Here is a 25,636-nt window from a genome sequence, read left to right on the forward strand (position 1 = left end):
TTTATGATCAACAATAATCACATGTAGTACTACTGAGCCAAGTATCCCCCATTCAATCCCTGTACATTTAGAGTTTTTTGGCCTACATGTAAAATGCTGCATTTGTCTCTGCTGAATTTCATTTTATTAATTTCAGCCCTTTTATTCTAGCTTATCAAGGTCCTTTTGAATTCTGTTCCGAATTTCCAAAGATTTCCCTTCCCAGTTTTGCATCATCTGCAAATTTAATAAGGATTCCCTTTAGCCCATCTAATTGAGCACTCCTCTATAATCTATTCTAATATTTTTCCTGGTATTGAGATTTCCTGGTATTGGTATTGAGATCAGGATGACTGGCTGGACTGTAATTTCCTGGATCATCTTTTACCTTTTTTGAAGAGAGACAGTGTTTGCTTGTCTCCAGTCCTTTGCCACCTCACCCATTCTTCACGATTTCTCAAAAAACCCGATGTTCCTCATAACTACCAGCTCTTGCTTCTTGGAAATTTCTGAGATTTGTTTCAGAATTGTGTTATCACTCATGACATAAATTCTAAATGAGGAACATTTTTATTATTATCAATAATCCAAGGTCGTAGCGTCACTGATCAGTAGTAGAAAGGCAAGAAATGGCTGCATGTTGAAAAGCCCCAGAGGATGGTTCTGTATGTGGATGGCTATGTAGGATCTAGAACTCAGCATTAGTAGGAAAATGCCCCCCCCCCAAAAAAAAGACTCTCATACAGTTAAGAGAAATCACCACCATAGCTACCTTTTAGTCCATTCAATACCATTTTAGGTATTACTTTTGTGAACAATACAAATTCCCCATATAGTTGTCTAGAAAATCTTTAAAAAAAAGTTTGCGCTAGTCCATTATGACATACATCTACATTTGAAATTATGCGAAAGGCTCTTTAGAGCCATTGTAGTTTGTCAAGATGAGCTGTTTGTGATGATCTATTAATTAACATATTTGTTAATAATAAAATAATTTCCCATGCAATATGTCTCCATGTAATAAATAAGTTTCCAGCCAATGAATTGGATCAGCTGCCAAATAAAAATGTTTGGGACTGAGACACTGTGGTGGTCCTGTAAATGATAAATCACTTCTTATTCTAAACACCCAGATGGCGGATCGAGTGCTTGTGATTGGAAGTGGAGGTCGAGAACATGCTCTGGCTTGGAAACTGTCACAGTCTCCACATGTGAAGCAGGTACTAGTCGCTCCAGGAAATGCAGGAACAGCAAATGATGGGAAGATCTCTAATTCAGGTAAAAAGAATATTACCTTACAGACTATTTCCCAGGTGTTTATCACACGTGAGGAATTTCTTTTAATTTCGAATGAAAAGAAAGTGGGGCCAGAACGCATTCACGTAAAGTCGCTGGTTTAGCGAAATTACGTGAATGCTCATTGCATTCGAACTGGCTCCCCATTGCCCAAAAATAGCATGTCATTGCCTGAATTTGCGTGTGGCAGTCTAACGTGAAACCCCATGATTGCACTCGGACTGACTTCCCATTGCCCGAATTTGTGTGTAGTGAGTTATCACGCAATAACATTAAACCCCATGATTGCGTTCAGATTGCCATTGGATTATACTTCCAATTTCCCTTGGGCTAGAATCCACCAGTAGGTCTCATCCCACTTGCTGATGGAATTGCCTGCCCAGTCCTTATTAGACTAAGCAACCTGCCACAATCACGTTACAACCTTGCAACAGCAGCTCTTGGAATCACAAACAGTGCCTAGGAATCTATGAGAATGAGAGCTGATTAGGAAGAAAACCTGAAGATGCCAGCCACAGATGCTGGCGAAACATCAGGAAGAAAATTTTCTAGAACATGGCCACATAGCCCGAAAAGCCCACAAAAAACCACGCAACCAAGATTGTAAAAGGCATGAAAAGACTATTGACAAGCTGAAACAAATCCAGAGAAGGGCAACCAAGATGGTAAAATTTCTGGAAACCAAGCCCTATGAGGAATAGCTTAGGTAGCTGGCTATGTTCACCTGGGAGCAGACTGAAAGGTGGTACTGTGGCAATATTTAAATATCTGAAGGGATGTTAAGTAGAAAATGGAACATGCCTATTTTCTGTTGCTTCAGAGAGTAGGACACAAATGAGGGAATTCAACTTACAAAAAAAGAGATTCCACCTAGGAAAACTTTCCTGATGATAAGGGCTGTTCAACAGTGCCATAGACTGCCTTCTTTGGAGGTTTTTAAAGAGAAGCTGCATTACTGTTTCTCAGGAGTGTTTTAGTTGTCTATTTCTGCATGGCATGAAGTTGGACTTGATGGCCCTTGTGGACCCTTCCAGCTCTATTATTCCAGCTCTATGGTGGCACAGTGGTTAAATGCTGGCATGGCAGGCAAAACGTTGTGAGATTGATTCCACTGGGCTCAAGGTTGACTCAGCCTTCCATCCTTTCATAGGTTGGTAGAATGATTACCCAGCTTGTTGGGGGCAATTGCACACTGTAAACCACTTAGATAGTGCTTAGCACTATAAAGTGGTATAGAAATGTAAGTGCTATTGGTAAGTGCTATGATTCCTCTTTCCTAGGAGAATCTGGCATGAGGTAGCAAGCAGGTTTTTGATATTAGCCTTCCGATTGATTGTATAGTTCCTTTTTGCCTCTATTGCAATGGTATAACAATAATATGTAAGATATTTAGGGTCCAGGTGTTAACCACTCATCATATCTTTATCATTTGTTTCAGCTGTTTTAATTAGTAACCATACTATTCTTGCCCAGTTCTGTAAAGATCATAATATCGGATTTGTGATTGCTGGACCAGAAGCGACACTTGCAGCTGGTAAGGTCAGAACAGCTTTGAAAGAAAATAACTTGATTCTATATTTAAAATTAAAATTCAGTTTGAAGTAGCAGAGATATTATTTATACAACACTGCACAAGTAACCTAGTTTTAGTACATAACACTGAATTGATCATAAACTGGTCAGGTTTGGTTGAAGTCTATTGTTAGTTCCACAGTTGTTGTTGTTGTGTGCCTTCAAGTCATTCTGACTTACGTTGACCCAGAGGTAAACCTTGTAGACCCATTCAGTCAATTCAACTTACATAAATGTTAAGTTACCAAGTTGCAATTGATTAAGTGGATCCATTCTAGTTGGGGTTAACAATTTGATTTATGCCTTGGTTTTTACAACTTGCACCAGCCTGTTGTCCCCTAGAAGCAATGGACAATAATTCCCAACATCCCCAGCCAGCATGGTCAGAAGTCTGGCCCATAATATCTAAGAATGTGTTATAAAAATTGTCTTGCTAGGCCTGGGTGAAAATTAGTGTAATGTTAAGGATGGACACCTGTTTCTCCTGAAAAACCCACAAGGGTAGCATGACAGAGATAGTTATCTCTTTGTCCCAATTACTTGATAATCAGAAATAGTGTCTTCATTCTGAACTCTGTTCTTAGATGCCAATGTTCTAATTTAAAGTGACAAATAGTTTAAAGAGATTTGAAGGTGGCATGAAGTCTCCCTTCAAACTAATGACCTACTTTCTAATCATTGTAATTGATCTTTTTCCAGCTGTATGATGTCTTTATTGAGAAATGGAAAAACTGATAAAATAAGATGTAACATTGTGTAAGCAGTTAGGTTTTAACTTTTCAGTGTTTCATTATTAGGAATTATTGATGACTTGATAACAGCTGGAGTTAGATGTTTTGGCCCTACTGCCCAGGTGGCACAACTGGGAACAGACAGGCATTTTTGTAAGGTCTTTCTTGATCAACATGAAATTCCCACAGCAAGATGGAAGGCATTTTCCAGTTCACAAGAAGCCTGCATCTTTATTAACAAGTAAGTGTTATTGCTGCTGTCAGTTTATGAATAATTGTCTACTCTTTATATTTTGTGATAATAGACTGTTTGTATTTTCTTTCATGGGCAAATAAACAACCACGTTTGATACTATTAACATGTTTTTATAAGAGCCCTGCTGTAATTCATGTATGAAAGAGAAATCTAAGAACTCAGTTGTGAAAATCTAATCTGTTGCATTTTATGTTACTTTCTATTGATATTTTTAAAGGAAAAAAGCAAAAACTTTAAACCATAGAACTTGAAAAAATACCTCTTAAAATGCCTTACCTGCCCTTTAAATAATTTTGAAAAGTAGTTATTTGGTAAGCCAAACAAGTAACTTCATTTCCACTCATAGTATTACTCCTGAAATTTATTTTTTCCATGCTAATTACAAAAAAAAGAGCTTGTTGCAGCCAATTATGGTAAGGTAGAAGAGAAGAGACAAATAGGCCACACTTTTCCTTTCTTTTCCATAATTAACATTTGTTGTTGACTACAATACCAGTATGCCTGGTATAAAAAAGACACTATGCAAACAATGTGGAAAACTGGCTCTGTAAATGTAAAAAAGGAGTCATATCTAGCTTTTCTTTAAACACACACCTGCCTATAAACCTCTATTTTTAAGTGCATTTATTGGTAAATGTATATAAGAACTGGATGTCAAACTGGAGCTACTGTAGATGGTGGCTAGATAAAAATACATCTGCCAAATGCATCATTCTAGACTTTGCTTTAAGGAGAGGAAAGTTTGCAGTAATTTCCCTCTAACCTATCATATTTTAATTTAAAGTGCAGATTTTCCTGCATTGGTGGTAAAACCTAGTGGCTTTGGTCCTAGAAAAGAAGTAATTCTTGCATCAAACAAAGAAGCAGCTTGCAAGGCAACACGAGCAATTCTACAGGTGATATAGTATCTCTGTGTTAAACTACAGTGAGAGTTAATTTATAACAGCTTTACTTGATAAGTCTGCAAAACTCAGAGGAGTTGCTATATATCAAAATGAGTTATGAAATACATTCATTTTTGTAGTGTATGCACTATTTTTGGTATATGTTCATCACACTGAGTTGAAATTCATAGCTAGTCCTTACTTAGAATTATACAATCAAAGAGGAAAAGGGTGGATTGCTCTCACAAAACTGCAGATCAAACTGCCATTCAGTTGATATGTTTGCCCAACAGTGTTTACAGCCAACAAAAATTCATTAAGCACTCAGATGATGGTAGTACTTGAGGCCAGTGGCCAGACTACATGGTGATTTGCATGTGATTTTTTAAAAACCCCATAAAAACAGTGACTATAATTGGAAGTGATTTAAAGATAGCTTACATAATTAAAAAAAGAAAAGAAAAGAAAAGAAAAATTAAAAGAATGAAGATCTGACCAAAGGTTGTCATATTTATAATGCAGGACAACATTTTTGGAGATAATCGAGAGACAATTATCATTGAAGAACTTCTGAAAGGCGAAGAATTTTCTGTATGTTTTACATTTTAAAATATAAATTTCATATATTGTTTCTATATTGTCAATACATCGTAACTTGATTTATCAGTATCAGCTACAACCAAAACACAGATTACCACAGTTTGGAGTCCATCATTGAATATTCACTCACATTTGTAGAATATAATTGTTTCTAGTGTATTGTCATGGATAATCCCAGAATGGTAGAGTTGGAAGGTCTCCCAAGAGTTGTCTATTAGTCCAGTGCCTTGCCAATGCAGGAAAATGTGCTGGAATGAGGACTTTAACCTGGATCTCGCAGCCTGTCATGAAGTCTATTGGATATTCCTGTTTTACTCCTGGTTTCCCAGCCAAATCTACCTGGTAGGATTATTGTGTAGACAAACTAGGGGCCCCTGAACTCCTGGGAGAAAATACTGTGTAAACTTCAAGGGTATCATAAAAACTATGAAACAAATGGACTGCTGCATGAAGGAAGGTGTTCTTTAGCAGAGCTGTGCTGAAAATCAGAAGCTCTCAGCTTTTAAGAAAGATCCTGGGTGGGAGGTTGGTTTTATTGTGCATAGGGGTTAACATGTAGTAAATCTTGATTTGCATTAAACATGACTTCTGTCAAAGAATACTAAAGGATATCTTTACAGTCCTCTACAGAGCAGACCAGAGAACAGGATTCTAGACCCTTTCAGATTACACAATCAGAACACTTTGATTTCACTTTCATTGCCATGGCTGCATCCTATGGAATCCTGGAATCTGCAGATTAGGGAGTGGTATTGAAAATTTTCAGCCTGAGTGCTTTAGTGCCTCACAAAACTACAAATCCCAGAATTCCATAGGATGCAATTATAGCAGTTAAAGTGGAACTAGAGTAGTGAGGACAAGTTCTGTGTAGTGAGGAAAGGTTCAGTGTCATTATTTCTCATCATAGCTGAAGAGTACAAAGAAACCTCCATCTAGAGCCTTTCCCTTTTTCTTCATTGCCAAGCACTTGGTAGAAATTACTGTAAATATTTCCCCTACTCCCTCCCCAAGGGCTTAAAGCAGCTTTTCAAACCATTTTAACTACTGCTGACATCATCCATGAGCCATGCTGGCTGTGGATGGAGGTATCAGCCATCAGGGGGGTCTAAAACTGGGAAAGCTGGCTGAAACAAAGGGAAAGAGACCTGATAGTTTTTTGTGGATTTTTCGGGCTATGTGGCCATGTTCTAGAAGAGTTTATTCCTGACGTTTCTTTGAGGATTTGAGAAAAGAAGGGGGTAACAATCAAGGTAAGGAGAGGAGGAGAAACAATTTGACACCTTCTCATATAGATCCTTTTGAAGCTGTGCTCGTAACTGCAGACTGATCTGCAACACACAGAAAGTGCTAATGAGTTGTGTCCACTGGTTTAAAAGGCAGCATACCAAAGCAAAACACTAGCCACCTCTTCTGCTTCTGTGTTAGTCAAATACTTGATATAACCTTGATCATCTCTCTATATTCAAATCATACTACTTCCTTGAACCTTTCAATCCTATGTATTGTACTAAGTATCATAAATATATGTAACTTTTGCTCTTAACATATGCCACTCAATTCTGTCATTTTTCTTACAGTTTCTCTGTTTTGTGGATGGAGTCACTTTTGCTTCCATGCCACCAGTCCAGGTCCAGAAGCAGTTACTGGATGGAGATCAGGGTCCAAGTCCTGTTGGAATGGGAGCATATGGGCCTGTGCCTCAGGTACCAAAAAAGATTTTGGTCTCTTTGTGCTTCAAGTGCAGATGCTCCAATACTAAGAAGCCTCATTTCTTGTCAGTCATACAAGGCTCCTCCAGGCTAACAAAAATCCTCAGGATTTGGTGGGAGTTATTCCTGAACTTACTGGGATTTTAAAAAATAGCCATATAATATGCTTGTTATTCTGATCTATTTCTTGTGAATTTCTGGGACTAGCCACAACTTTTTAAAATCTAACACAAGGATTACCTGCCCCATGTCCCAACAGTTTCTGATAGGCAAGGCAAGGGTAAATTCCCACAACTGTATCCATTGTTTCATTTTCTCCTGTACTTCTGTATTTCTGGGCAGTACCACTGGTGACAGGTTGATTAGGGATATGTGAATGTTGTCATGGAAGTTTTCTTCTGACTTTCCTCCCCTCCTTACATATTCAGTTACAAAACTTGACATTGTTATAATGATATAGTACTTTAATACTAAGGCTGTAACATTTTTTAAAAAAAGAAACTTGTCAGACTGGGAACGTGGATATTGGAGCAAGGGGCTGAAATGTGGAGTTTACAAAGAGGATGAGAGTGAGGAAAGGAAATCCCACCCACAACACAATTAACCATGCCTCAAGCAACTGGGGGAAAGTGTGGACAAAATCCATGTATATTTAGGGCATGACTGCATGCAGAAGTGGGAACAAGTGTCACAAGGCATGAAGTCCAGAAATAGAAGAGCCTGACATTTGTTAGAATTATTGACCCATCTGGAGAAGCCCGTGGTCCTGTTTTCTGCATAACGTCTTTGGCAACATTATCTAGAATCTGGGCAAGCTGCAATGTCATTTCTTTTTATTAACATAAAGTGTCATTACCAACATTCTCACAAATAGATGTTTAGTCAAAGCTATTCACAACTGTACTCTGACAACACAGAAACTAGTACTGTCTGTAGAGCTTTGCAGAGGAGAAGTGTTGCCTTCCTTTTTCCTCCCCTCCTCCACCCCACATGTTTCTGGCTCCTGGGATTGCAGAGACAGACCCGAAAGTGAATTGACAAACCAAGGGAAACTTCAGCTGTCTAGGATGCTTGCAGGAGTCAAGGATTAGGGCCTTGACCCCATGAATAAAATTCTTGGACCTTCTGATTTTAAGCTTATCAAAATCAATTAAGTATAATCAGGGAAGAAATGATACACATAATCTGTGAAATTATGCAGAATATTTAATTTTTGCTTAGAACACATAAAATTTTGTGTCTCAGCTCTATATACAGTGCATAGATGGGAATCATGCCCCTTCCAGATGTTAGTGGACCTCATTTTCAACAGTTCTAGCCAATATAACTAATGGTGAGGAATGCTGGGAGTTGTGGTTGAACATCATCTAGAGAGCTACACGATTCCCGCTACCCCTGTTCTAGAGTCATAACTGCTTGCCCTCTGCTGGCACTAAATCAGTCTTGCACTGGTATAACAAGGCAGCAGTAGCAGTTCTCCATGCCTTAATGCAGCGTAGCAAGGGATTTGGAGAGCAATGTATAGAAATTTGGGGCCAATCAGAACCACTGACACCATGGCAGATCTGTGGCAGTAAGCAGAGAAGATTATAATTGCTAGATCAGTTGCAAACAATTCCAATGAGGATGAAGTGTAGGAAGGGGATGTGCAATGAATTTTCAGATGAACTGAGATTTAAAAGAGACATGCATAAGAAATGAACGAAATCTATTGGAGGAGGGCAAATGTTGTTCCCATCTTCAAAGAGGTTAAAAAAAGAGAGAACTCAAGCAAATACTGATCTGTCAGTGTGATATCGATACCAGGAAGGATTCTAGAACAGATTGTTAAACTGTGTACACAAAATTAATGCTGTGATTACTAAAAGCCAGCATGGGTTTCTCAAAAATGAATCTGGGTACCGCAGTTCATGAAGGACATAGACAAGTTGCAGCATGTCCAGGGGAACGATTGTGATGATCAAAGGTTTGAAAACCAAGCCTGATGAGGAAGAACCTGGGGAGCTGGGTATGTTTAGCTTGGAGAAGGGAAGTCTGAGAGGTGACACAATTGTTTTCTTTAAATATCTGAAAGGATGTCATGTAGAAAACCAAACCAGCTTGTTTTCTGCTGCTCCACAGACTAGAACACAAACCAATGGATTAAAATTACAAGAAAAGAGATTGCATTTAAGCATAAAAAAGAACTTTTTTTAAACTTTAAGAGCTATTTTAACAGTGGAATAGCCTGCCTCAGCATGTAGTGGACTCTTCATCTTTGGAGGTTTTTAAGCAGAGGTTGGATGAACATCTCTTAGCAGTGCTGTAATTGTGTATTTCTGCTTAGCAGGGAGTTGGATTAGATGGCCCTTGTGGTCTCTTCCATCTCTAAGATTTTATGTTAACAACAACAACACATATATAATAGCAGCAGCTATTGTTAAGAACAACTGACATATAGTTAATTGTGCGGAATTATGAATTTTCCCATATTCCATTGTTCTTTAGGTTCCTGAAGTTCTTCTGCAAAAAATAAAAAGCACACTTCTTCAACACATTATTGACTGCCTGAAGCAAGAAGGCATGTCATATGTAGGTAAGAAATTGCTCTGATAAATAATATTGTTTAGAGATTATTGTTCACATTATGGTTTGTTCTCACATACGACTACTCTGTGCTGTCTTCCTGGATTGTTTTATATGTTAGAAGCTCACCATATTTAAAAGTACAGTGCTTGTCATCTGTTCATCCTTTCATATACACAGCAGATTCATATCAGTCCCATTTAATAAATAACTTCTCTAAAATTATTATTTTATTAGTGAAAAACCTGATCCTCAACAAGTAACAATTTACAGTTTTCTAATGCTTTACTTCATCTCATACCTTAATCTCACTGTTCACTACTAAAAAATGTCTGTAAATGTACTTTTATACTTCTCCCATCCAGGTGTGCTGCAAATAGAATTAATACTTACAAAAGATGGTGTGAAAGTCTTAAGCATGGACTGTAACTTTGGTGACCCTCAGTGCCAGGTAAGACAGAATTGTACAGCTCAATCCTACAAACCACTGAGCCAACCAATTAGGAATTTAACTCAGTTTAATTTCTACTGTGTTGGTATAATGCTGTTGCACATGGTGCTGCACTGGCATGATAAAGTGACCAAAGAGACGCTGGTATAATGCCTTGGCTAGACTGAATCAGCCTAGCAACCATGCTACATGCACATTTTCTTTCCAATGACCAGACCAGCTTGTGCAGCAAACAGATGTTGATTTTTGACAGCTCAGAGCTAAGAATCATGAGATTGTTTTTCTGTCATGAATTCACTTCATCATCTAAAACAATTTACTGTTGCTCTATTTCCATCTTACACTATAAGGTTTATAAAGCAAGCATACTTTAGAGAACCAAAACCAGGATTACTGAGCAATGTATTTAACATACTTTGAACAATTTAAAAGCATTTTATAAATGAAAGATGGTGGGACAGATTTTTGTTGTGGTCCAGATGATGTCAGTGGGCAGGACCAGGCTACAGTTATTGCCATCTCTAAGCCGAGCCATGCCCTCTGATATCTTTCACTTTGAATATCTGTTGTTATCTCTGGGGCAAATGTAGATATTTGCGTTCTCTGATTTGAGAAGGTATGAAGCGGGTGTTGAAAAAATCTGCTGTTAAGTCTGATCACTGGCCAGTGATGATGCCAGTATTGATCAACTATGGTGGGGGTAGAATTTCCTCCTCTCCCTGTGTTATTTTGTAAAATCCAGATTTTAAGAACCTTAAAAAGCATACTTTTTATATTAGAACTAACTATCCCTAATGTTACTGACAAGGGCCCCATTCCCACTGGGCGATAAAGTGACGAATCTTGCTGCGAATCAGACTCGGAGCGAGTTCCCGAGTTCTATTCAAATCACGTCTATCGTTCCCATTACAAAGGGAGCAAATGGACTCGGTTTTTCTTGACCCATGTTTTTCCACTGATATTTCTCCGTTGTATTTTGATGCTGACTTTTTTGTTCCCCGTTCCTATTGCCTGTCTGGAACCGGTTTTCCTTTTTTAAGCTGTCAATCAAGCACTTAGGCGATTAGACATCACAGTGACGTCAGTTGCTTCAATGCATTTTGACTCGGGCTATTTTTGTTCCCCATTCGCATTTGCGTCTTTCCAAACTGTTTTTCTATTTGGTTTTTTTGTGGTCAATGGATCCCTAAAATGACTGAGCACTTGGGCGGCTAGGCATAATTGTGATTGCTGCCCAGACGCTGGAGCGCTGAGGCGCTTAGGCACTCAGCAAAAACAGAAAAAAGAAAAAGAATAAATAATAGTTATAAAAAGGGTGTGCAGTGGGTCTCCTCACACATTGATCTATGTGGAGCGGGGGGGGGGGGGGGGGGGGGGGGGCATCATGCGCTTACTGTGTTTGGAGGCCAATGGACCAATTTGCAATGTTCGGACACCTGACAGAGCGCCTAGGCAATCGAAAACTTAATTATTATTATTTTTTTAAAAAAATTGTCTACACATGCGATCGCCTTGCCCTGCTTCCCTCTCCACTGGGGGAAAGGCTATGTGAGTGGGGGGAAATGCCGCCAAGAATGCAGGAAAGAGAACAAAGTGGGTGATACCCCTGGGACAGCCCCATGAACATTGCTCCTCCCTCCATCATTCCCATTAGTTTGCCCTGGATCCGACACAGCAGCTGCAAAAAACCCTGCTGGAAATGTGCAGTCAGGATAACCCGGATTATCCACCTCTGATTCGGGTTTTCACTGGAGAAATTGATCAAAGTAGGATCGAACACAGATTCAAATGGGAACGATTTTCCTTAAACAAGGATTGAATGCAAATTCAAATGGGAACAGTGTCCCTATAATCCGATTCTTGATTTGCTTTATAGCCCAGTGGTAATGGAGCCAAGGTGTTGGTGCCCCATCACCATTTGCTTATTTATTTTACAAGATGACTAATGAATCCTACAGCATGAAGGCATTGTGGAAACATTTTCTGTAAATATGTATTATCCTCAGTCTGATAATCACTGTATGCTGATCTCCATGGATTTTTGGGAATAAATAAAATAATATTTTATATTTTAAAATTCTATAGTTGTTGTATTTGACACTCAGTCATTTGTCTATTGTGTTCACTTTTGCAGGTAGTTCTTCGACTTCTTAACCATGATCTATATGAAGTGATCCAAGCTGCTATCAATAGCAGGCTCTGTGATGCCACATTAACTTGGCCAAAGAATTTAACTGCTGTGTCAGTTGTCATGGCATGTGAAGGCTATAGAGAATGTTATAATAAAAATACAGAGATCACCGGTAATTCTTTCATCCTGACCACTTCTAGTAAAAAGAATTAATAATCTAATTTGATATTTTCTGATGATCATTATTTCTTGTCAAAGAAACAGACCATGATAATCCTCTTCACTCTCCAGTGTAGGGCTGAAGGCAAAGTATGGTTCTCCAGATGTTGTTGGATTTCCATCAGGCATAGGCAGCAATGGTGCCAATGGTGAAGGAATTGCAACAACATTTGGAGGAGCATGCTTTGCCCACCCCCGCTCTTGCACTTTAAATTGTTTACAAGGGCATATCTACAATCCTGTACTCATTCACTTAACCATGAGTTAGCTGTTAATTGCATCCAGTCAGCTTCAACTTATGACAGTCTTATAAATGAGAGACCCTACTATTAGCAGCCCTGCTCAGGTTCTGCAAACTCAGGGCCATGGCTCCCTTAACTGAGTCAATCCACCTGTAAAGTGGACTGCTTTTCCTACAGCCTTCAACTTCACCAATCATTGTGAGCTTTTTCAATGAGTCATGCTGTCTCATGGTATGTATGACAGCCTCTGTTTAGTCCTTTTGGTTTCTAGGGTAAGTTCAGGCCTGATTTTCTGTCAAACACATTTATTTGTCTTTTTAGCAGTTCATGTTGCTTGAATATCTTATCTAGTTTCTATGTAGTTGGCTTTCCAAGTCTAGAGTTTGCATCACTGAAATAACTGAAACTTACTACTGAGTAGATATGATTGTGTTGTTCATAGGTCCCTTGTCATCCAGAGTTCCTAGAGTGAAACTTGAATAAAATGTGAAACAGGATTCTTGCCACCAACTCTCAATGCAACTGAGAAGATATTCTGAAAAGAATAACAGAGTGCACTTTCCTTTTAATTTTGTAGGTCTACTTCAGGCCAAGGAACTGGGCCTGGAGATCTTTCATGGAGCAACCATAATAAAGAATGACAAAGTGTTAATTAATGGAAGCAGAGTCTTGACAGTAACAGCTATCAAGCAAGACCTCATGTCAGCACTTGAAGAAGCTTACAAAGGACTAGAAGTAATTTATTTCCAAGATGCAATATACAGAAAGGATGTTGGCTTTCTTGCTATGAAGTTCCTTGGGCAGTCTGTGTATGTATTTGTTAAAAGCACTAGTAGGCAATGGCTACAATCCAATATCCCTTTGGTGTAGCATAAATATCCAAAGACATGCCTCTCCAGAATAGCAACATTGTGTAACACATTCTAATGTGTCATTGCCACAATGCATGATGACAATATGCAACACCAATATGCAATGTAAAATTGTAATTCAGTGTGCAACTACAATGCACAGCATTGTTGTATATACAACTCTGGCTGTAGTCCTGTCAGCAGAATACATCTGTTGTGCTATGGCAAGTAATTTGCCTTACATGCATTAAGTGACTTATACATGTGTAGGTCATAGAATCATAGAGTTGGAAGAGACCACAAGGGCCATCCAGTCCAACCCCCTGCCATGCAGGAAATCCAAATCAAGGCATCCCCAACAGATGGCTATCCAGCTTCTGTTTAAAGACCTCCAGGGAAGGAGACTCCACTACACTCCAAGGGAGTGTGTTCCACTGTCGAACAGCCCTTACTGTCAGGAAGTTCCTCCTAATGTTGAGGTGGAATCTCTTTTCCTGGAGCTTGTATCCATTGCTCCGGGTCCTAGTTTCTGGAGCAGCACAAAACAAGCTTGCTCCTTCCTCAATATGACATCCCTTCAAATATTTTAACAGGGCTATCATATCACCTCTTAACCTTCTTTTCTCCAGGATGAACATCCCCAGCTCCCTAAGTCGTTCCTCATAGGGCATGGTTTCCAAACCCTTCACCATTTTAGTTGCCCTCCTTTGGACATGCTCCAGTTTCTCAATGTCCTTTTTGAATTGTGGTGCCCAGAACTGGGCCTGACCAAATCAGAATATAGTGGCACTATTACTTCCCTTGATCTAGACACTATGCTTTTATTGATGCAGCCTAAAATTGCATTGGCCTTTTTAGCTGTCATGTCACACTGTTGACTTATGTTCAACTTGTGGTCTACTTGGACTCCCAGATCCCTTTCACACGTAGTTTCATTCAGCCAGGTATCAACAGCATGCCAACCAATGAGTGCTAACCCAACATTTATAAATTTGACAAGAATTTTCTTAAAACTACTGTCTTAAGCAAAATGTGATATTTGGGGAATTGGGTTTTTTGTTTCCAGTTTTTTATCCTCTCTTCCATAAAAATGTCCTCTTCCACCAACACAAGAGTACATAATTGCACTAAACACTTTAATATGAATTCATTTTGAAGAATAACTTATTATTTATTAATTTATTACATTTCTATCCTGCTCTTTCACCAGTCCAGATTAACAATTCTTTTCAATAATGTTAGCATGATTTATTAAAATTATTACAAATTATGCAATTTTAATAATCAAATTAAAGTATTGGTCAGTATTATTCATCAGTTCTTTAAATGAATCTGTATATGACCAACCAAGTTGTTTTACTGTAGATAATACAAACCACCTTGAAAGTGCCAAGAAAATAACAATCAGATTTTTCATAAACTGCAGCAGATGTAGGAAAAATTACCTTTTCTGAGGGTAACTCCTGAAATCTTCCTGGAGAATCTAAATATCAGTAAAAAAAAAAAAAAAAGCTGTCCGGGAAAGCAGCCAAAGGGCTGATAAAGCAGCTAGTTATCAAACAAACAACCCCCTCCCAGCACAGCAAAGTCAATGTAAGCTACACAGTCCTGGAGAGTTGCAGTAGCTTTGCCAAAAGGGTTTACCAGAAGAATTGTCAGACGGTCCGAGGTTCAGGGTAACAGATAGGCAGGTAGATAAAGCAGTCCAAGGTCAAGTTTCCGGGTAGTCAAGACAAGAAGCCAAGGAGCCAGAGACAGAGTCTTTCCTCTAAAAGAGTCAGATATCCACTGGCAAAGAACCACACATGCTCCAGGTGCTTAAGAAGGCAAGGAGCTGGCCTTCAGCTGTGCCTGATTACGAAGACGTTTCTGATAAAGCCTCCGAGATCTTCGAAGGCCCTCTCTTTCTGCTCGACGCTCATTGAAGGTAGGCACACTGCCCAGATCCTCCTCCATGTCCACAGCCTCGGCACCAGGCAAACTTGACTGCTGAACCTCTGGAGGGGCCATAGACTCTGCTCCAGCAGAACTAGGGCCAGCCTCTGGCTCCTCCATTACAGGTTCAAGCCCCTGGGGCTCTGGCTCCTCCATTATAGGTTCAGATCCCAGAGGCTCTAGCTCATCCTCTGAGTCCTCCAAGCCATCTTCCAGGCTGGGCATGACAAAAGCAACTTTTCCAAGGTCTCATGTGTCCCACTTTTTCTTTCATTCTGGTGCAATTCTTAAAAGCTTAAAACAACTGATATTGGGTTGGAGTCATATTCCTTTTCTTCCCTTATGCTGTGTGTAATCTGCTGCAGCATCTATGACAGTGATGTGTTCTTCCATTTTAGGAGACCATTACATGAAGACAAAATTGCTGATTTTATATCTTGCAGTATCTTGGTTCATCCATCTAAACTTCCAGCTGCAAGCAGTTCCAAATCAGGTAAGGATATGGTGAACTGATAAATAACTAAATTACTTGATGGAAATTTCTCTAACACAAATCAAATAATGTTATGTCAGTACTGGTCAGGTTTTTGCAAATTCTTTCTTCATTGTTCTTCTTTGCTTGTGCTGAGACAGACAGGCTGGACACCAAGTGTATGGGATAAATGTTGACTGCCACAACTTTATTGCATAGTAAATTAGCATAAACAAATGAAAGGAAGGGGTATAGACTGCAGTATGCAATAAGGCTCTAAGGAGTTTATCACACAAGGAAAATTGGAAGTATAATCCAATGGCAATCTGAACGCAATCATGGGGTTTAATGATAACCCACTACACGCAAATTCAGGCAATGGGGAGTCAGTCCGAGCGCAATCATGTGGTTTCACGTTATTGCGTGATAGACTGCCACATGCAAATTCGGGCAATGGCATGCTATTTTCGGGCAATGGGAAGCCAGTTCGAACGCAATGCACATTCATGTAACTGCGCTAAACTAGCGACTTTAAGTGAATGCATTCTGGCCCCACTTTCTTTTCATTTGAATTTAAGAGAAATTCCTCCCATTTGATAAACTCCATAGTGTGGGTCTAGCCTATTCCTCCACAGTAGGATTGTAAGACTGCTCAAAGTAGGATTGCTCAAAAGTGTTTTTTTAGGCTTGATGTTCCTGATTTTTTTTAGACTTCTTCCAGAAGTTGGTTGTTCTAGATGATGCTTCTGGGACCTGAGGTCCAAACATCTGAAAAACCAAAGGTCTCTTACAACTAAAGGACACTTTACTTTTTTTTGTCTTTAGCAAAAGTGATGGGATACGCAGAAGCTAGGTCTGCCTACAGTTTCTTCCCAGAAGAAATAACTTATGTTCTAGATCTGATATTTTACTTAATGCATCTTATGGCTTAGTATTGTCACTATCTGATACTGCCAGGGTGGCTTGGTGGATGTTTCATTGTTACCTATGTACAGTAATATGAGACCTAGCTAGAGTGCCTTGGTGATTATTTTTGCAGTCAACCCAATTTATTATCTTTAACTGATTCCTCATAGTGGACAATTCCCACCCACTACAGTTATAGAAATTTGTTTGGGATCACTGTACTCAAATAGTGGGTGTTGTATTCTGTGCCTTATGTTGTTCACAAGAATATATTACCAGTGATCATTGGAATTCATCAAGGAGGTGGAATGAAGATGAGATGGAAATGTGCATGTTTATCACTAACAGTATCAGCAACACCAAGCAGTGATCTGCTCGTGCAAACAACCAACGCAGACCACACATCACAGCCAATCTCATTAAATGTCTTCCAGAACCACAAAAACATCCAAAGGAGACAGTTAAAAATATTCTTTCAGATTATGAATAACACACACACACACAGAGTGAGAGAGGTTATTTTATATTGTGTCAAATGATGCTTAGGTATGTGTGAGTCAGATGTGTGAGAAGAGTAACGTTTCATCCATGTATATGAACTATAGAAGTGAGCATTGTTGTCTTCCTTCATGTATTCTAACTCTTCCCAACATCACATGCCTGTATCAGTGATCTGACAGAGGATTTGCAAGGGGGAACAATTTTCAGCTTTTCCTTGACTGGTATGTACTTTGCAGGCAGCCATGAGCACCAACGAGGTACACCTGCCTTCTTTGATTTGGGAGCATCTGGTTATATTGATCCCATTCTAGTATCCCAAACTAAAGGCATTGGAACAAAACAGAAGGTAAACAGAGATGTGTCTGTTTTTCAGTTTACATGATATGTGCACAGTCTTGTGATAAAAGACTACAAATCTATTCTATTCTAATCCAGATGAAATAGTATTTATTTAGTATTTCAAACCACTGTATGTTTCTGTAAAGAGCTTTTTACATCAGGCCTTACAAGGCCTTCCAAGCTAAATACAGCTCATCCACCATACATAGCTATGCAGCTTGGAGACAACTAGATAAAAGTAATTCATAATAAATAATTCATTATTTTCCTACTAATTAAGTTATGGTTACATTACATTACAGTAATGGCTTAAGAAGAGATAACTTTACATTTTTGTGGTGTAAATGACATCTCAGTTATTGTTATAGAGCTAGTCTCACACATTAAATGGCAAATTAGGAATATCACATACCGGTAGTTCAAGTGCTGACTTATGCTGTGCTTCAGGTTGCAGCCTTGTGCTTTTTGTGGCTGTTGAGGCATGGAGAAGATAGAGAAGGTGGACTGAATCATTGGTCAGCTCCTTTTAGTATTCAGATTTTTTTCAACGTACCTAAAATTATCTTGCTACTTTTGAGAACTGGAAAGAGTTATTTTTAAAATTGCAGCTGTAACAGTTACAATGAATTTGCAATTTATTAAAATGTTTAAAAATAGCTTTTGAGCTTTGCTGTCAATGAATCTTTCTTTTGCTTTTTCTTCCTTGTTTGCATTTTGCCTGTATGACTTTTAATTTGGCACTATTCAGTGTCAGATTAGTCAGACTTGGGAAATAATGGTTCTAGTTTGGGTGGTGGTGATTTGGTTTTGTTTTAATTCAGTCATCCAGCTATAAGAGTGGGCCTATGATGATGTTTCCAAGCAACCTGGCAAGCCCCATTGTATTGGGACATGTATGTCTGACTTTAAAATAGGACTGGGGTTCTGTTAATGTGCCAGCCACCTACTGCCTAACAGTCTGTCTTCTGAGTTGGGTATAAGAATGACAAAGCTGTGTGTTTTGATACACTTTAACATTCACACCAAACCAAAGCTACCTTGTCCAGAGCAGCTTGGGACTTTACAGTTAGTAGGACAAACATGGACCTGCCATAGCTAAAGGCATGTGGAAAGATACACAGTATATCTGTCACTTCTAGTTTGTTCTGTTGCAGAAAGACCATCATTATCTGATCAAGTCTGATCTTTAAGACCCTTTTAGCCCCTGGTGGTGGAACAAATCTGATGGTTCTCCAATGGGTGCAGAAAGATTCACATGATTTCCTTTGTTCTCATAAGCTCTGCCTTATGCAGTGGTTCTGCCTTCTGCTTGGAACAATGAGGTGATCCAAGCTATTGATACAATAATTCCCTGTTTAAATACTTGAAGGGATGTCATATTGAGGAGGGAGCTGACTTGTTTTCTGCTGCTCCAGAGACTAGGACCCGGAACAATAGATGCAAGCAACAGGAAAGAGATTCCACCTGAAAATTAGGAGGAACTTCCTGACAGTAAGGGCTGTTCGACAGTGGAACACACTTTCTTGGAGTGTAGTGGAGTCTCCCTCCTTAGAGGTCTTTAAACAGAGGCTGGATGGCCATCTGTCGGGTATGCTTTGATTGAGAGTTCCTGCATGGCAGGGGGTTGGACTAGATGGCCCTTGCGGTATCTTCCACCTCTATTATTATTATTATTATTATTATTATTATTATTATTATTATTCCACTAATAGAAGACTTCTGATGGCAAAGCAACAAGAGTTAGATTTTAACCTGAGCCTTTGCCTCCATCAGGACCAATGATTGGTTACAGGCTTTGTATTTTATAAAAGAGGAATGCATTTGCATTACAGTTTGGAACTGATTCACTTTTTTTAAATTACAGATTGCCCAACTATGCAATAAACATGATACAATTGGTCAGGACTTGGTTGCCATGTGTGTCAATGATATCCTAGCTCAGGGAGCTGAGCCCCTCTTCTTCCTTGACCATTTTGCCTATGGAAAACTGGATGCTGGAGTATCTCAGGTGATCACTGAGGGCATAGCTGGAGCATGTGAACTGGCAGGATGTCATCTCCTTGGTATGACCATTTGTTCTTGCTCATCCATTTTGAAATGTGCTCCTTATGGCCAAGTAACTGCATGTTTTCTTGGCATGAATCTCCAATTGCAGAGTCTTAATCAGATTTAAAGGCTACTCCAGATGGATAGTAGCTGTCCAAATTTGGGCTGGAACTTTCAATGTTGCATCTGCATTTTATATAGACAGAACAGGTAGACTTGTAGAAGAAGAATTAAGTATATTAACCAACTGCAACCACATTCCATTTTAAAAAAGCATGCTATAAATGCTCCAGTGTCGAATCAGGGCTGCCTTTCCTTTGGTCAGCTGTTCCCTGGTGATAGCCTTGTGTTGTCTTAAATGGCCATATATAGATTTAGGCAGTGCTGTGGGATTCTCGGCATTGTACTCCCCCAAAAAGAACACATTCCATTTTTGGACTACAGCTCCTAGAATGGACTTTTTTGGACTGTAGTTCCAAATGATGCTGATGGCTGAGGAATTCTGGGCATTGTACTCCCCAAAAAGTGGCTTTTACAAATTCTTAATTTATGTTGTCAGATTATGATAGAAGAACTTGAAAAAGTGTCTGGCTTGTACCAGATTGATGCCAAATTCATGACAGGGAGAATGCAGCCCAACTGTGGGATCTTGGCATTTTTCATCTGTATCTGTTGTGTGCACATGTTTTCATGCTTTGGAAATATTTCCCTGCCCTCTCAATATTTTGTGCCTCTGCTGACTTTTGCAGGTCTCCTTGTTTTGTTCCCATACAACCAAACTTTGGGAACCAAGCTCAGCTACATACGTATTATATACAATAAGACAAACAGATAATATTTGTGTTTGTAACTCACTGAGGGAGGCTATGGTATACTCAAATGGAAAATAAGTTTCATGAAATTTGATAGTTCTTACTGTTGTTGTTTTCTCCCTTTCTACGCCTAGCAAGAGAGACCAGTGAAATGTCTGGCACATGGGCAGCTGGAGAATATAATCTTGTTGGCTTTGCAGTTGGAGCTGTGGACCGAAGAATGAGGCTTCCTCAGCAGGAGAAGATTGCCAGTGGGGATGTTCTCATTGGAATTGCTTCTTCTGGTCTTCACAGTCAAGGATTCAACCTAGTGAGGAAAATTATTTTAGCATCATCGCCACACTATTTATCTTCAGTCCCTAGTGGTTGTGGCTCCTATACTTTAGGTAAGTCAACATTAGTCATTTTCTTACTCTAATTCTTTTTGGGGAGTACTAGCACTCAGCTATTAGTGAGTCTTCAGAATAAAATGTTGTACATAATTGTACATACTGTAATTGCATAGTTTTAAAACCACTGTTTATTTCACTTTATTTGATCTCAGTGTTAATTTCTACTGTAACTATTTCTAGTATGTCTTCAGACAGATACATGTTTGCTCTTATCTCATATTGCTTCTGACAAAGAAGGAAAACAACCCTGTGTTGAGGAAGACATTTTCACCTTGCTTGCTTCTCCCTCAAACTACAAATGATTTCATCTTTTCACAGGAGAACAGTTGCTAACCCCATCCAAAATTTATAGCAAAGCCCTGCTGCCTCTGTTCCATTCAGGAAATGTAAAAGCTTGTATCCATATTGCTGAAAGGGGATTGATGGGGAGTTTTTCCAAAATTCTTCCAGAAAAATTTAGCATAATTTTGGGTAAGTAAAATATTACAGGCTGGAATCCTGTTGGTGCACTATGCTAATGTAAACGTATTCAAGGGTAGCTGTGTTGGCCATACAGCAAAATACAACAAATTCCAAAATCCACAACTAAAAATCACAAAATATTTAATCAAACTTTTGAAGCTCCACTGGCATCTTCATCAGGCCAAGGTGTTAGAAATCATACAGGAGAAGAAGAAATAAAATGATGATGTTAGAGTCTCAGGCCTGTATTTTGTCTTAAGATGTTGTTTCTTGTTGTCAGTTATGATGGTATGGATATTAATGCAAGCAGATGCCACTCACTTCTTTGGCCATGTAGGAAGTGAGAAACAACGAGCCTTAAAATCCAGGCAATAAAATTTAAACTCCACTAACAACAGAAAAAGTAACTTCCCTTGAGATCCAGGCTGTTTCTGTCCTGTATGAGGCTACCCACTCCTTTCTCAGGTAGAGAACACTGAATTTCTCAAGAAGCCACTGTACTGTTGCATCTGGAAAAACGTTTAGGTACTGCAAAGTTAAAACTTGCCTAATGTAGTCCCAATGAAAAAGTTTTACTTTTTGTTGGAGGTAGTTAAATTCCATTTTCTTGACTCCCTCATCTTTAGGATTCCCCTGTTGTGGCTAAATTTGGTATCCTCAAATCCAGAAAACATATTCAAGAGTAACCAGGTTGACCATACAGTGAAATACAACAAATTCCAAAATCCACTTAACAGTGATACCTTTATTGGAACAACTAAAAAGCACACAACATATCACGCAACCATTCAAAGCTCCACTGACTTCTTCATTAGGCAAAGGTATTAAAAACCATACAGGAGAAGGATTCCACAGGTGCAGCAGCAGTGACCGAAATAAAGCATTGGATAAACAGGCAGCTCAGAACTGGCAGATTTTTCTTTCTTTCTTTCCTTGTTACCATTGCACAGCTCTGGAAAAAGTGCAACCACTAGCATAGTGCATTAAGAATTTACCATGTATAAGTGTGTGTGTATGTGTTTTATTAAATTTAGTTATTATTAAATTTATTTCTTAAATTCAACCTCCTCTTTTCCACCTAAAAGACACACAAGCATATAATTTTTCTAAACCTTCTATAATTAATAATAGCATCTTGGAAACAAAAGGCCCCACTGAGATTTCTGACCTTGCTACCCCAAAAAGAAGGTTAGCAGGAAGGGCGTAGCAATTCCACAAGAAGGTTTGTGTACCACTGTCACCCTTTTAGAACCCAGCTGTCTCTGAGATAATTGACTAAACAATGCCTGATAGGTCTTCTGTGCCAGACTGGAGCCCACAGGAGCACTCTGGCCAGGAATGACTGATCAAGGAGCCAAAATACCAGGAAGACAGAAAGTTCAGTGTAAGGCTTCAAATTTACTCTCAACCTTAAAGCTTAGAATATGCTCAAGTAGTGCTCTGAAGCCAAAACATGGTTAGCACAATCAGCCTTCTGTACCCATGGATTTTTTATCCATGGATTCAAGCATCCACACTTTGATTTTTATACACACACACACACACACACTAAAAAGCAAACCTTGATTTTGCCATTTTATATAAAGGAAACCATTTTACTACACCATTGTATTTAATGGAACTTGAACATCCATGGATCTTGTTATTCACGGGGGTTCTGGAACCAAACCCCAGCGAATACCAAGGGCTCACTGTAGAATCTTTGGATGGGAGGTTCATTTCACTGATGTTCTCCTTTTGTGTTTGGAGAAATCAGCCATCTCCATTCTCAGGATCTCCCAAACACTCCAAAATGTCTGTTAGTCTCCTGCAATTATAAATGACCCATTCATCGAGCATACTATTCCATTTTGCTGCCTGATTTCAGGATTTAATAGGAAACATCCCTTTGGAGGGGGTCCTCATACTCTCTGACACAACTCTCTGTGTTTCCTCACAGCTACATTCTGTATGCTTTTTTTTACTCAGTAGTGTCTGACTTTCTCTGGATTGTATCCAGTACTGCTGATGAGAGTCAAAGCTGTAAAGATGAACAGGGCTTTAACAGGGGCAAAATAAAGTACAGTATGTAATTGCACTGCCTGTGCAAGATGGTATTGTCCTTTACAAATTTAGTTGTTTTTAGATGCCCATCATTGGAAGATACCTTCAGTCTTTTCTTGGCTCCAAGAAGAGGGAAATCTTTCAGAAAGGGAGATGATGCAAACATTCAACTGCGGGATTGGTGCTGTGCTGGTGGTTCAGAAGGAACTTGCTGGACAGGTTTTGAAGGATGTCCAAAAATATGAGGATGCATGGCTGATTGGGAAAGTCATCCACCATATTTCAGGTTACTGAATTTCCTAAACTGATTAATTTTCTGATTAGTTTTCTTACTGAGCCAAGAGAAGTGATAACAATATTCTGTTTGGCTTTACATTATTTGTATTAGGTTTCTGCTGCTGTGTCTCTTAACATGTACAGTAACTGAGGGATGAAAACCAATCAGATTTTAAAAAGTATGTTCTTCAGAACAATAATCACCAGCCTAGACTGTCTTCAGCTTTAAGAAAGCTATTTATGGCCCCCCAGGACATGATTCCAATACTTAGCTTTATTGTGATGGAGAATATTGCAATTTGTTCTCCTAATGAAAGGAAAGGGTGAGGGAATCATAAACCTGTATGTGCTATTCTTAGTCCTTTTTGTGTCCTAGATAAAAATAGATCACCCTGAAGATGTCATAACCTAACAAGTCCCATTAATTTCAGTAAGTTTACTGTCACTGAACCTGCATCCAGTGTGAAATTTAATCTGTATTTCCACTGAATCAATCTGTTAGATACTATTTGCTTGTAACACTTTTGTGACATTGCTAGTTTAGGAAAGTGTATGAATAATGCTAAGCAATATCCTAAGTATTATAGCTATAAGCAAAGTTATGTTTTAATCAGCTTACCTGATTCTTACATCTGAATATTTTAGCTGTTCTGTTTTAAGCTGCAGAGGGGAATATCTCATCTGTATTCTAAACAAGCATAGCTTTGTGTTGCATGTAAACACAAATCATCCTTTACATTGCTATAGCTTGCATACATCTGAGTAAGCATGTTGCAAATTGACCTATTGACACACATCACTCTGATGGATTATAATGGACACTGGTAGAAAGCAAGAAGGGAAAGTTGGAATGGCAGTAATGGGAAGTAAAGGGCACATCTTGCAGACTGTAGACTAGCAGAAGAGAACCTCTGGCTTGCAGACCTCATCTCTGAGGCTCCCTGAAGCTCCCAGGCATCTGTCCACCTTCTCTCCAACATCAGTAGCTTTCCCTTGCCTTTGAAATTTGCAAAATATCTTTAGAGGTCCATGCAAATGCTTGTATTTCCCCCCCTCATTACAATCTTCTTTTTAAAAATTGAATATACGCACTCAATTATTTTTTTTTTCCCTTCAGGGTATCCTCAGGTAGAAATAAAAAATCTCCTTGAAGTGTTGCTGCAAACTAAACACCTCTATCTCAACAGTGTTTCCGCTGTAGATGGGCAGCCCCAAAACATGCAGAGAAAGAGCAAAGTGAAAGTGGCTGTTCTTATTTCAGGAACAGGTGAGCATGTCATTTATTTCATTTAATATCCATTTCTGCTGGAGAGGTTACACATTCTGCCTTGTGGTGGGCCAGGTGTGTCATACTTTCATTTTGCTATTGTGTGAAGTTAACTCTGATTGACAGTATTCATTTCCACTGAATATTGATAGTCCCTGTGTGCATATACTGGTAATCTTTTCGCTATTGATAGTCTTAATCAGATTTTACACTGGGTGCAACTTCCAAATCTTGCATCACATCAAATTCACATTGAGAGCATAATATTCCTATTGGAAAGTTGAACAATATTTAATTTTCATGTCTGTGAGGTGTACCTCCTCAAACAGAATCTCCAAAAGAAAGTAATTAGGTTGCTTGTATTGTATTTTTTTAAATGGTAGTGTTTTCTAACTGTTTTTTATTATTATTATTTGTAAGTCTCTCACTTTAGGGTAGCCATAAGACAGAAACAACTTGAAGGCACACAACAATGATAACACTGACCCCTTGCAAAAAAAACCCCTCAAAACCCCCCAAAGCCACTAAAGATCTGGGCCAGACCAAGGCTGTTATCACATGACGGAAACTGGAAGTATAATCCAGTGTCATCCTGAACACAATCATGGGTATTCACGTTATTGCGCAAAAGGTTATCACACGCATTTGCTGGCATTCCAAACGCAATTCCACATCAATCCAAACCTAAATAAATTCGGT

At 39.0% G+C, this 25,636-nt stretch overlaps 1 protein-coding gene across 1 annotated transcript in view; it reads left to right on the top strand.

The window, feature by feature from the left end:
- The first annotated feature begins 1,056 nt into the window (after nucleotides 1–1,056).
- LOC121926976 (trifunctional purine biosynthetic protein adenosine-3-like) overlaps nucleotides 1,057–25,636 on the top strand; it is a 32,009-nt gene continuing 7,429 nt past the window's right edge. Inside the window, exons 1-17 of the mRNA XM_042460413.1 lie at nucleotides 1,057–1,257; nucleotides 2,714–2,809; nucleotides 3,645–3,819; nucleotides 4,619–4,730; nucleotides 5,241–5,309; nucleotides 6,896–7,021; nucleotides 9,515–9,602; nucleotides 9,958–10,043; nucleotides 12,178–12,346; nucleotides 13,213–13,444; nucleotides 15,820–15,914; nucleotides 17,537–17,646; nucleotides 19,504–19,702; nucleotides 20,632–20,883; nucleotides 21,208–21,360; nucleotides 23,477–23,680; nucleotides 24,788–24,937. Of these exons, the coding sequence (XP_042316347.1) occupies nucleotides 1,113–1,257; nucleotides 2,714–2,809; nucleotides 3,645–3,819; nucleotides 4,619–4,730; nucleotides 5,241–5,309; nucleotides 6,896–7,021; nucleotides 9,515–9,602; nucleotides 9,958–10,043; nucleotides 12,178–12,346; nucleotides 13,213–13,444; nucleotides 15,820–15,914; nucleotides 17,537–17,646; nucleotides 19,504–19,702; nucleotides 20,632–20,883; nucleotides 21,208–21,360; nucleotides 23,477–23,680; nucleotides 24,788–24,937 (2,461 nt within the window). The 5' untranslated portion in view covers nucleotides 1,057–1,112. The remainder of the gene's footprint in view (nucleotides 1,258–2,713; nucleotides 2,810–3,644; nucleotides 3,820–4,618; nucleotides 4,731–5,240; nucleotides 5,310–6,895; nucleotides 7,022–9,514; nucleotides 9,603–9,957; nucleotides 10,044–12,177; nucleotides 12,347–13,212; nucleotides 13,445–15,819; nucleotides 15,915–17,536; nucleotides 17,647–19,503; nucleotides 19,703–20,631; nucleotides 20,884–21,207; nucleotides 21,361–23,476; nucleotides 23,681–24,787; nucleotides 24,938–25,636) is intronic.

This window comes from Sceloporus undulatus, chromosome 3 (assembly GCF_019175285.1).
Source record: "Sceloporus undulatus isolate JIND9_A2432 ecotype Alabama chromosome 3, SceUnd_v1.1, whole genome shotgun sequence".
NCBI classification, from domain to species: domain Eukaryota; kingdom Metazoa; phylum Chordata; class Lepidosauria; order Squamata; family Phrynosomatidae; genus Sceloporus; species Sceloporus undulatus.